General features: G+C 40.6%; 1 protein-coding gene across 1 annotated transcript in view; it reads left to right on the top strand.

Moving 5' to 3' along the window:
• The first annotated feature begins 3,568 nt into the window (after positions 1-3,568).
• The window catches only part of Phka2 (phosphorylase kinase regulatory subunit alpha 2), a 78,857-nt gene continuing 69,834 nt past the window's right edge, over positions 3,569-12,591 (top strand). The window contains exons 1-2 of the mRNA XM_028772683.1: positions 3,569-3,650; positions 4,083-4,268. Of these exons, the coding sequence (XP_028628516.1) occupies positions 4,191-4,268 (78 nt within the window). The 5' untranslated portion in view covers positions 3,569-3,650; positions 4,083-4,190. The remainder of the gene's footprint in view (positions 3,651-4,082; positions 4,269-12,591) is intronic.

Here is a 12,591-nt window from a genome sequence, read left to right as displayed (position 1 = left end):
AACTCAGTTCAGACCCCATCCAAATGTCTGCTTCCTCAGTCTCTAGCAGTGAGATTTCAGGAGAGTGAAAACAAGATTCAAGAGCCTTTGTACATAGTAATATATATCCAGCTCTGATTGTTCCTAGTCCCAGAGGCTCTATACTGTTTCTCGTGGTGCCTCGAGCACAGTGTGTTTATTAGGAACATTTCAAAATCCTTTAGTTAGGTCCTAACTAACTACCATCTGCTAGTTAGCATGTGGAAGGCACAACTGGGGAAAGCAGCTTTCCCCCAGATGAGAACTGTCTGAGCAATCTCTCTAAGCTCCTCAGCTCCTACAAAGAAGCCATTGACTGGGACAGTGATGAGACACTCTTGATTTGAGGGTAGAGGTAAGGGGGGGGGGAATGAAACCTTTAATCTCCCAAAATAATGTATGTACCAGAGTGCACCTAAAAAGCACAAAGTCAAGTGTCCTTCAGTTCCCACCATCCCTACTTTTTGTATTATATTTCATGTCTGGTCCTTAAGCTAAATTCTCTTGGCTATTTGTTGGTTTGTAAATTCAGAGAAATAACATGATGAGACAGAGACAGAGACAGAATGTTCCTGAGAAGTAGCTTCCTCTGGTTTTAAAATTGGTCTTAAAAACTGAAACTGTTTTAAGGGAGACAAAGGAGCTACTATTCTTCAGGGAATGTCAAAGCAGTGTCCAACATCTGAAGTGTTTCCTCAATGCATTGGAGAAATGTCCTGCAGAATTCATTGGAATCATTGATGCTACCTAGGAACTCTGCTGCCTTTAATGAGCTGTGCCTTTAATGAAATGGTGCAAACTGTTCCACTCGGTGAGCTGGTATCTAACACAATCACCTTGGAGGAAGGTGTGTTATTTGAAGGGTATTTCAATGGAGAGTTAATTTACTGAATGGCATACTCACCAAGCACACTTGTTTGGTGTGACTTTTGTCTTCTTAATAGCAATAAAAGATGATTCAGTCTATCTCTATCTCATCTTCTCCTTGGAGTCTGAGGGACAGAAATCAAGAAAAGCTGAGTGAGTACAATAAAAACATACTATTGGGACTGAAGAAATGGCTCAGAAGTTAAAAGCACTTGTTGCTCTTGCAGAGGACCTGAGTTTGGTTTCCAGGACCCACATGGTAGCTCACAACCATCTGTAACTCCAATTCTAAGGGATCTGACACCCTCTTTTGACTTCCACAGGCACCAGACACGAACATAGTAGATGTACATGCATGTAGGCAAAATACTCATGTACATAAAAATGAATATTTTTAAAAAAGGAACAAAATTGGGTCAAGAATTCTTAGGAATATATTAATTTATTTCTCATTTTCCAGATACAACATCAAGAAATCAGAAGAGATAAAAATTAAATATATATTCATATGGAATATATAGCCTTAAAATAATATTTTTATTATTTGAGAATTTCATTCAGTGTCTTTTTATCATCTTTACCTATATAGCCATATAGCTGTGTACCCCTAGCTGGCTTGCCTCAAATTCAGGACCTTCCTGCTTCAGTATCCACAGAGCTGGGATTATAAGTGTGTATCACCATCCCTGGCTTTAAAATATATGCTCTTAAAATGTATTTAATAGATAAGTTCTTCACTGTGAAGAAACTCTTATAGTCCTCGGTATGTCCTCTCCTTGACTTTCAATCTTGTATAGCTGCAAGAAGCTGGAGCAGAGACAAATTTAACATTCTTTTACACCATTGTAATGGGAAATGATTCTAGGTCAGCTAAACTAAATTATTACAAAAATAGTTTAATTTGGTTAATTGGTTGCTTTCGGCAAGTTGATTAAGAAAGGACCCTCTCTATTCAGAGATGGGGTACTTTAGGGTCAAAAGGCATGATATCTCCACTTTGGATGCTGCCCTCTAAGACAGATTCTTAAGCTTCCAATGAGAACACAAGCCATCCTAAAAATAAGCAATGATGCCAACTTTTACATACAGAAGAATATATGAAATATCCAGTAAAGGTAACTATACAGATTACTAAAGGGACTCAATTATGATAATTTAATGCTTACTCTCATTTACTCCCTAGACCACAGCAAATCCTACATGGAAGTACATTGTGCACTGCTTCATAAGTCAAGTGCCATTATTAAAACAAATTTTAAAAAGAGTTGAGAAAAGAATGGTAAGAAAGTATGGGAGGAATTGTCCAACATACAATATATACATATGCCAAGGCCTGAAAGGAACGTTTAAAAGTATGTGAGCTGGGTGTGGTAGCACATACTCAGAATCTCAACTCTGGATGCTGAGGAAAGAAGTATTGCTGAGTTTGCAGTCTGTATACACAATATAGTTGAGACTAGCCTAAGCTACATGACAAGACTACTGACAAGACTGTCTCAGAGAAACAGTAGGTGAGCTGATAGGGGGTTGGAGACTTTAGTTAAAGACCAATTAAATGGGTACTCAAATAAGCAGAACTAATTTTCATTCACTCAACATTGAGCCATAAACATATGTACAATTAAGTCTGTGCAGCCATAGTGGGCGATACCAAACTATTTCAGTAAGCAATTTATAATCCACTTAGAAAAATATGCCTCCGTTTAAAATGTAAATAATACACTATTTCCAAATGGCGATGAAAATTGCTATGATTTAAGTGCCATTCTGAGTCAAATATGTGCTAAATGTGCTTGACCTCGTTATATTACAAGGTATGAGACCCAACAGATAAAACAACTGAAACAGAAACACAAATGTCTATATAAAGCAGAAATGGGATAAAGTGCAGTTTGAACTGACTCGTTGTCCCATCTTTACTGAAGAGATTGCTATAGGAATTCAGAAAATGGGAAAAGCTAATAAGAGAGTGGGCTGAACTAGTCTTTAAGGCAAAGGTCGGTTTCAGACAATGAAATGGGTCAAAATGGGGAATAACAAAGTGCTTGTGGAAACAATTACATTAAAACAGCTGCCCAGTCAAACTTATATTTGGGCCAGATTTTGGTGGACAATGAAGACTAGATCAAAGAATGCGGCCTGTAGTCAGCAACCTTGACAACTAATGGAAGCCAATTTTCAAAATATACTACTATAAATGAACTAACTGCACAACTCTTCCAGGGGCTAAGGCCAGGAGACACGGGTGCCAGGAGTGTGCGTAGAGGCCAGTATTCAGGCCTCTTTTTCTTGCTTTCAGTGCTGAGCTCCACTTTGGGGATTGGTCCTCAGGTGAGGCCCGGGACAGGGCGGGGCTATGACAGCAGGTCATCCGAAGGATGCCCAGGCGGTCCAGCCTCTCTCTCTCTCTCTCTCTCTCAGGTGGGTTTGGCGGCCCCGCTCAGGAGACCTTGTCACTGCCAACCCAGACTTGTTCTCTGAAAGCAGACTTGTTCTCTGCTGAGATCCAACTTCTGCAAGTCTCTCTCGGGCTGCCCCATTTTCCTTCCCAGTCAGGCCGCGAGGAGGAGGACTCCAACCCGTGGCGGAGGCGGACCAGGGGCGGAGCTGCGAGCAGATCGGTACCGCCCCCCAACGCCGGGCCGGGACTGCACCGGTTCCGTTTCGTGGTGCGAGCCGGCCTGAGGGGTGGCCTCTGCACCCAGGTGACCGCGACCGAAGGACTCTGCTCCTTTAGCCTCAGCTGCGGTTAGAGGCAGGTTGAGGTAGGAGCAAACTCAATGAAAGAACTGGATTTCCATTCGGAGCCCAGCTCCCCGCTGCTGCCACGGGCCTTCCTCTTTAGACCCTCTCCCCTTTAGGCGGAGACTTGGAGAGTTCCGCTCCACGCGGGGGGCGGGGCCTAGTAGAGCTCGGGTGAGCTCCCAGGCAACCTGGAGCCACCTCCAAAAACAAAGGGGTATGGCAAAGGCCTTTCTCTGGCCGAGGGCTCATTCCTGGGTCTGTCGTGCGTGGCGGTGGGACTAGAAACCGTTGGGACAGCTGCTGCGGTGGAAGAGGCAGGGCCACGATAGCGCCACCCCCGTCTCCTCCCCCGCACCGCCCAGCAGTGCGAAACTCTGGTTGGCTCGCCTTACAAGTCATACTTTGGTTCTCTCATTTTGAAAACTGACCTCCTCCCGCTCGGCCCCATTTAGAGAACTCATTGAAGCTGAGTGTTTTAAGGACCAGGCCATCTTGGAGGCGGCAACTTTGGAGTTCACCACCGGACAGGTCCGACTCCGTGGCCTGTGAGCGTGGGCGAGATGCGGAGCAGGAGCAACTCTGGGGTCCGTCTGGACGGGTACGCGAGGCTGGTGCAGCAAACCATCCTGTGTTACCAGGTAAACAGAGACTAGCCCAGAGAACGTTCTACACTGCCCACTGATATAACTCATTCTTCCCAAGACCTCTGTCACTCATGAGAGTGAGACCTGAGAGCTTGCATTTAGCTAAGAGGTTCCCGACTTTAATCCAGTGCTTGCTAGCCAGTTATCACCCTCGTCCCTTATTGATATCCTGTTCACTTTACTCACAAGTCACACATCAGGCTTTCTGGTTTTTGAACAGCTGACGAGGCTGCTTTGCAGAATTCTTGGACAGTTTTTCCTCCTCCCTCTTCCTCCTTCCCCCCCCCCCCATCAGAACGTGCCCCTCGATGTCCTTCCTCACTGTCTCTTTTGGGTGAAAGAAGTATGTTAGGTTGAACAGAGCACACTAAATGAGAACAGTGAACTCTACTCTGGGAACAGTAGACAGGAGTGAAAAACTCACAAGGCTTGCATCTGACTAGAGTGTTACTGCCCTACCCTTGTTAGAAACCCACCTGAGAGGACCCTATGACCCTGCTCTGGTTGCTACTTTACAGTCTTCTGGGCACATACCAGCAGCATCAAGGGCTCCTGTGAAACTGTGCCTATAATCTCAGATATGAATATGCCTGCTTTGCTTTGTGCTTGGCAAAAGTTTTGTGTGAGTCCCAGTGTAAGACCACTGAGCTATTTTTGTTCAGAGCAAAGACAGCAGCTATATTGCTTGCCTTCGATGAACAGCAGCTATTTTTAGGGCTTTCAGAGTCAGAGAAGGAAGTAGCAGTTGGTGGTTTGAAGCTTGACTGACCCATGGTCATTTCCAAACCATTAACCATTTTTTTCTTCTTAGCTAATTTTCCAACCTTGGCCCCTCACTCAGGAAGAATTTATTATGTATATTTTATATGCAAGATGTTGTACAAACTGCTTTGCCTACATAAAAAAATAAATAAATGGTGTTGCTGGTAGTGGGGCTTAGTGGTAGTTTACCTGGTATTCTCAACGCCCTGGAGTGGATTGCCTACCCTGTAAAAGAAAAAAAAATGGTCATAGCACAGTGAATTTTATGAATAAAGTATAATAAGTTCAGTGTTTCTTGTTTTGAAACACTTTGGGGCCAAATGTGGCTTTTGAGCCAGAAATGTCTGGATTTTTAAAATCATATGCATACTATAATAGCCGTAGTAGTCCAGGCAGTATCCCTTGGTTGCATCCAGTATTAGTTCTGCATTGGAATATGAATATTCACACTAAGCAGTAAGTAAAGACTACAGAAAGAGTTTCATATTAGACCAGCTTATCTTTGCCACCAAAAGAAATTTCTGCAAATGTAAGAAAAAACATTTCCATATCTTAGCGGCTTTGAGGATTGCTCATAAAGGACTGTAGTGTTTGAGGAAGATACCCCTTCCCCCACCCTCCACTCTCACTGCCAAGCCATATATGGCAAGGAAGGAGTTCTGCAAGAAACAGCATTCCAGTTGAGAGTTGAAGAGGGACTAAGTTGATAGGTAGGTTCCTCTTTGCTTTTATTCTTAGAATGTAATTACAACTATAAAACGTTTTAAAAATCCCAGTAGTTTCTATCTATTACTGTTATAGAAAGAACTGTAAAAAGAACTGTAAGGAGTCCCAGCTGGCCTCAAAGTGACAGATACCTACCTGCTTTAACCGCATGAGTGTTGGGATTAGAAGTGTACACCATCAGACCCAGAGCTTTCTGTTTATCCTTTCTGAGTTAACACCTTCATTTGTAGAATGGAAATTGAGTTATTTTTTTTAAAATGAATGTCTAATGTACTCCTTGGGCACATTGTGTGCAATCTGTATGCAGTGGGTGCTTTTGATATAGACCACATGTTGTTACTTCATGCCCATTCTGGTCTAGGATGCCCCCAATCCTGGAAGACTTGATACTGCTACTAATTGTTTTCTGGTCTTTGGACATAATTACGTGTTCTACTGATGTAGTCACATCCTAAGTACAGAGACTTTGGTGCTTCTTTCCTATTCATTATGCAATGTCTCAGGCTCTTTATAGGATTATCCTTCCATCCTTGTTGAAAAATACTTCCTGTGGGTTCTGTGCCACCTTAAGGACATAGCTATTGGTCCAGGGTTGCCGTTGCTCAGGAGCAAAACAGCCACCAAAGCTGTAGGGTTGGACTTTCCTCCCCAACATTTTAATGATTAAAGAGCAGCTGTCTAACCTTTTAGTTGTATTTATTTTGGGGGTAGTCAGTGAAAAGGCCCTCATATTTTCTGTCTTTTCCTCTGGATAACCAGAATACTCCAGATAATTCTACTGGGAGAGTCTGTGAACCTGCAGGTAGAGAATTGCATGCCTCCTCACCCAGTGCTCCCCTGCACCTATCTTGCTGCAACTACTATTCAGTTGTAGAGGCCTAACTTGCCTGTAACTGCTTAGGGCCTTGTCATCTTTTCTGACTGATATTAGGTAGGTCACCTGTGTTCTGTGGTGTTTTTTTTTTAATCATAGTAAAAAATGGATGAGCTAGGTTTCTGTAGTTTCTGCTATATTGTGCCATCTTCTGTAGGTATATGCATGTTCCTGACGCATTTTTCAAGTCAGTTCTTATAAGCTGTGAACTCTATTTTTATTTGATTTTTAAATTGAGATCTGTTTATATTGGTTTCAGAGGTTAGACATCATTTCATAAGAATGTCAGCTGATCCTTATTCTTCCTTTTAAATCAGTAGTTTATCCACATCATCTAGCATGTCCACTAATCTGTCCCTGTATCTGTAAAAGAGAAGAACTTTTTCTCTATGTTATTTGCCAAATATAGAATACTTGGCTACTATACATTATTTGAATTTTTAAGGCAAAAAAGGAAAGACCTATGCCTATAAAATAGTCATTTAGCAAGTTTCAGTATATGAATGTACATTCTGAGGAGTCTCTTCAGAAATGTATTGACGTTTAAAATTTCTAGATTTTTTTAGCCTAGATTTAAAAATGTTGATTGTTAATATTTCTTCAGTAATGGGTCTGTTTGAAGACTTATTAATATGTGTGAAGTATGATATAGTGGTAAGAGAATATGAACCAGAAAATAATAACCAACTTTGTGTTCACTATAGTTAGAAATTATTGAGTATTCAGAAAAAGAGACTAGGGCAAGAACTACATTGTGATTAGTAACAGTGGAATTTAAACTGAAAACAATAACATAAATAGAACATGGTTTATGGAATAAATAGCAGTAGTAAAGACTAATTGTAGAAGAGTTAAAAATAATAGAATGAAGTCTAGGAAGTAGCATGACAGGAGACTGAGAAAAGACTGGTGTTAAAGTGTTCTGAGCCCTTTATTGCCTTAGAAGAGAGGGTGAAGGAATTGTCATGTCTTTCAAGTCAAAAACTTTATTACCATTAGAATAATATAAACAAAGAGATGATAACATAGTACAATTGATAAGGTCCTTGCTGTGCAATCGTGAGGGCCCCAGTTCAGTTGTTAGCACTCATGTAAAAGCCAGATGTGGTGATACATACTTACAACCCCAATACTGAGAAGGTGGAAATAGGAAGATCATGGGGGCTTGCTAGCCAAGTTAGCGTAGCCTAATCAGTGAGCTTCAGGTCCCAGTGAAAGATTTTGTGTCAGAAGTCAAGGTGAGCACTGGAAAGATGCCCAGAGTTGACCCCTGTCCTCCACTTGCACCAGCACATGTGTAAATGCACTCACACAAATATGCTCATTCACCTACATGCAAATAATAATATGAATGGAATACAAACCTGTGTGTCTGTTTGCCCACCCTATATCTTTTTTCTTTTAGTTTTTGTGATTATAATTTTTCTTCCAGTCCCTCTCATATACCCCTCCCAAATAATAGAGGAATAACGAAAATCTAGTCACTAAAAGAGAAAAATGGAAGAGTGCTTGGGCAACCCGGAAATAAGACAGAAGCGTTATAAATATTATAAAGGATGATAGAAGCAACAAGGAGGTCTAAATGTTAATCAGTACAATAAGTGTAAATGTAGGGATAATTTCTTGTGTACTGTGTGGAAACATCACCTGTCAATAAAATGGCCAATAAGCTGAGACAGAATGAGATCCAGCAGAGAAGTAGTCAGAGTTGGAGGATTCTGCCCTGGACTTGGAGATGGCCAAATGAAATTGAGGAGAGGTAACTAGCCAAGTGGCAGCCATAGACTAGAATTAATGGATTATGTAAGTTCCAAGCCCGTTAGGGAATGAGCCAAAGCTTATGGTCTAGGCATTTATTCATAAGTATCAGAGAGGCCAGGTTGAAAAGCTCACATCTCTGTATAAATTTTTAAAGCCGTCAGAGGCAATTGTTTAAAATTTTTTCAAAGTTACATGTAGTTTATAAACAAAATCTGAAACAATATTGAAAGGTGGAAGTTAATGTAGTGGGCCAGCTAAAAACAAATGTAAAAAAAATGATGTCATTAAGCTAATATCAGAGCAGACTTTTTTTGTTTTGTTTTGTTTTTTTGTTTTTCGAGACAGGGTTTCTCTGTGTTTTCACAGGGTTCTCAGGGTTTTCGAGACAGGGTTTCTTGAGACAGGGTTTCAGAGTGTGTTCCAGGCTGTCCTGGAACTCACTCTGTAGACCAGGCTGGCCTCGAACTCAGAAATCCGACTGGCTCTGCCTCCCATGTCCTAGGATTAAAGGTGTGCACCACCACTGCCCAGCCAGAGCAGACTTAACAATTATTTCAAAGATATGTTATTAAGGATTAAGAATAAAATTACTAGATGACAAAAGAAAATTCACAGAAGAGTATAGTAAGTTTAAGACCACAGGATACTAACAACAAAGCTTTAAACTATATAAGGCAGAGTTTAGTCCAGTTGTAGGAGCAGTTCACAGATCCTCAATACTAATGGGAACTTTTAAATAGATGGTAATAAATCAGTCAGGGACATAGATAACAGAAAATTTGAACCGGATAAAATATAAACTCAATAACTAGAACTCCATTTCCAACCTATAGAAAAGTACGTTTTTCAGCTTTACAAGGTGTATTTTTCATAAAATGGTGACAATTGCAATGTAAAGAAGTCACTTAAAAGATCGAAGAGTCAACTGTATGTATAATATATTTTTGATCAAAATTAAGAAAACAAGAGAACAATAACAGTTACTAAAGAGACCTGCCCTTCCATACTCAAAGATATGTTCTGAAACCTAACCAGACCACTTCCAAACATGCCATGAGTAGAAAGGGAATTTTTTTTTCTGTGTTGGGTTTTTTTTTTTTTTAGATTTTTTTGTTTTTGTTTTGAAATTGGATTTCATAATACCTAGGCTGGTCTCAAACTCTATATAGTTGTCTTAGGATTTTTACTGCTTCAACAAAACACCATGACCACAAAGCAGGTTGGGGAGAAAATTGTTTATTTGGTTCACACTTCTATTTTACTGTTCATCATTGAAAAGGTAATCTAGACAGAACTTCAAACAGGAAAGGACTTGATGCAGAAGCAATGGAGGGGTGTTGCTTACTGATTTGCTCCTCAAGGCTTGCTCAGCCTGCTTTCCTTGTAGAACCCAGGACCACGGCACCACCCACAATGGGCTGGGCCCTCCCCGTCAATCTCTAATTGAGAAAATGCCTGGCAGCTTGGACTCCTAGAAGCATTTCCTCTCTGATTACTCTAGATTGTGCCAAGCTGACACAAAACCAGCCAGTACAGTAGTTGAAAATGACCTTGAACTCCTGATCCTCCTATCTCTGCCTCCTAAATGCTGGGATTTCAGGCATGCACTCCACCATCCTTGACTGAATAATGAAACTATAATGGAAATGATGAAATAGCACTGAATCACAGTAAAAAAAAAAACTGAATAAAAATGTATCAGGTTCAGTTAAAATGGAGTTTGAGCCATAAATAAATATTAAATCCATAAGTAAATACTAGAAAAGCTTAAATATGTATGATAGAAAAGCAGGCAAAACTTAGTAAACTCAGGATTGAGAAAAGAACAGCAGGGTATACCCAAGAAGATAGAAGAAATTATAAAGATTGAAACAAGGATAGAGAACAGTAAGAGGCTAGCGATATGGCTCAGTTGGTAGTTCTTGCCTAGCATACACAAAGCCTTGGGTTCAATACCAGTACTGCATAAACTGGGCTCGGTAAATTAATAGGCATTGTAAAAGTAGTCTAGAAAGCATCTTTGATTCCTTCTGTTTTCTCATCCTGCCTTGGATGGAGAACATTTTCTAATGAATGGGATGAGTGAAACATCTCAACTCTGCCTCCTGATCAGTTCCCTGCTTCCCCTCTTGGCCTGTAAAGGATCATACATGAGCTAAAAAGATACTTTAATGGTGAAAGTACTTGATGCACAACTGTGAGAACAAGACTTTGAATCCCCAGAGCACATTTGAGTATAGTAACCTCTTCACAATTCTTTTGTTTTGTTTTGTTTTGTTTCTCAGGCAGGGTTTCTCTGTGTGCTCCTGGCTGTCCTGGAACTCAGATATGCCTGCTTCTGCCTCCCAAGTGCTGGGATTAAAGGTGTTTGCCACCACTGCCTAGCCTGTTTGTAATTCTCATGTTCAAAAGATGGAGTTGGGATCCTGTATTAGTCAGGGTTCTAAAGTCACAAAACTTACAAAATGTGCTATATATTAAGAGAAATTGTTAAAATGACTTTAAGTGTCTGCAGTCCGACTAATGCAACAATGGGCAGCTGTGAATGGGAAGTCCAAGAATCTAGTAGTTGCTCAGTCCCACAAGGCTAGGTATTTCAGCTGGTCTTCTGAGTGAGCTGGACTCCTGAATTAGGTTCCAACAGATGTGCTGGCAAGTAAGTGCAAGCAGGCAAAAAGAAAGCCTTCCTCCTTCCATTGTCCTTATATAGGCCTCCAGCAGAAGATATGGCCCAGATTAAAGGTGTGTACCACCACACCTGGACCTAAGCTCCTCTTTACTTGGAACTTGCTCTGTTCCAGGCTGGCCTTAAACTCAGAGATCTGCTTGCCCCTGTCTCCTAAGATTAAAGGTTTGTACCACCTTGACTGGGTCTAAGCATTTCATGGCCTCATAAGGATCCAAAATAGCATCGAGTCATATCTTTCATCTAACAGTGAAAGAACCACAGCTGACAAGATCAGCATCATCTTTTTTGTGAGCTAAGAGCCATCATAAATACTCTGGATCAAGTTTGTCAGGACCAAGCTAGGGGTGTGCAGATGAATAGTTTAAGTACATCAGATTGCTGTAAATAACAAGGGGAAACTGTTTCCTGTGTGTGTTAAAATACGAAACTTGAATTATCTGTTTCTTTAAATATTTCACCAAGTTTAGTTCTGCCATGTTGCCCTTGTTATTTGTGCTTATATTTTAAATAATTTAAGGAATTGTAAGACTCCTAGTATCACTATGTTGCCTAGGCTGGTCTGAAACTCCTAAGCTCAAGTGTTCTCCTGCCTTAACCTCTCTATTAGCTAGAGTTGTGTAAGTACACACCACTATGCCTAGCTTGTTACTTATGTTTAAATGTGACTATTAATAGTAATATGACATAAAGAGATTACCATTAATGTTCATAAAAGGCATGTAAAAAAGTGGACAAAAACCCATTTGAATATTTTGTGAAGGAAAAATATCCTTTCTTCTCTTGAGAAAAACTCACACAAAAAAAGTTTCAGGAGTCTCATGATCCTTTTTGTTTCTGTCTTCCTCAACAAAGTCCATTGTGGACTCCTGGAAGATCCTTTGGAGACCTCAAATCAAGACCCCAAAAGATGTTATGGAGGTAGAGGAGGAGGATCATGAGTTCTAGTCCAGCCAAGACTACTTACCAACACCCTAGCTGGGAAAAATAAATAAAAAACATAGAGTGGTATACAGTGTCCGTTGAATACAAAACTGAAATTTAAGACATAAAAGTTGGCATTGCAAATGCAAGGATCAAACAATGAATGATATCTACATTGTTCCTATTCTGGTAGAACTTTGCTGGCTCTGTATCCGGTAATCCATGGATACCTGAGACTTCATGTATCAGCCACAGGGCAGCCAATATCTCCCTTGAGTGTGAATGTGTTACATAAGTTAACACAACACCAAACAGAATATTGACATCTCAGTAACCCCCCTTTCTTACTACAGTGACTGATGAGAGAGTAGCAAAAAAAAAAAAAAATTAAAATCTCCTAAGAGAGTGATTAGTCACTTGATAGAAGTTAAGTGACCTGGCACAGTTCCTGTACATTTGGAGGCATCTAAGATGAGTAATGGGATTTGGAATGAAGCAGCTGCCTGAAGTATGTGGTTCCTGACTCAATGTTTGTAAAACTATAGGGGGAGGAAGTAAATAAGCACACAAAAAAGTGAAGATTG

This window comes from Grammomys surdaster, unplaced genomic scaffold, assembly GCF_004785775.1.
Source record: "Grammomys surdaster isolate TR1022 unplaced genomic scaffold, NIH_TR_1.0 217, whole genome shotgun sequence".
Classification (NCBI taxonomy): domain Eukaryota; kingdom Metazoa; phylum Chordata; class Mammalia; order Rodentia; family Muridae; genus Grammomys; species Grammomys surdaster.
Note: the sequence above shows the minus strand (reverse complement) of the source record. Positions and strands in the feature narration are given on the sequence as shown.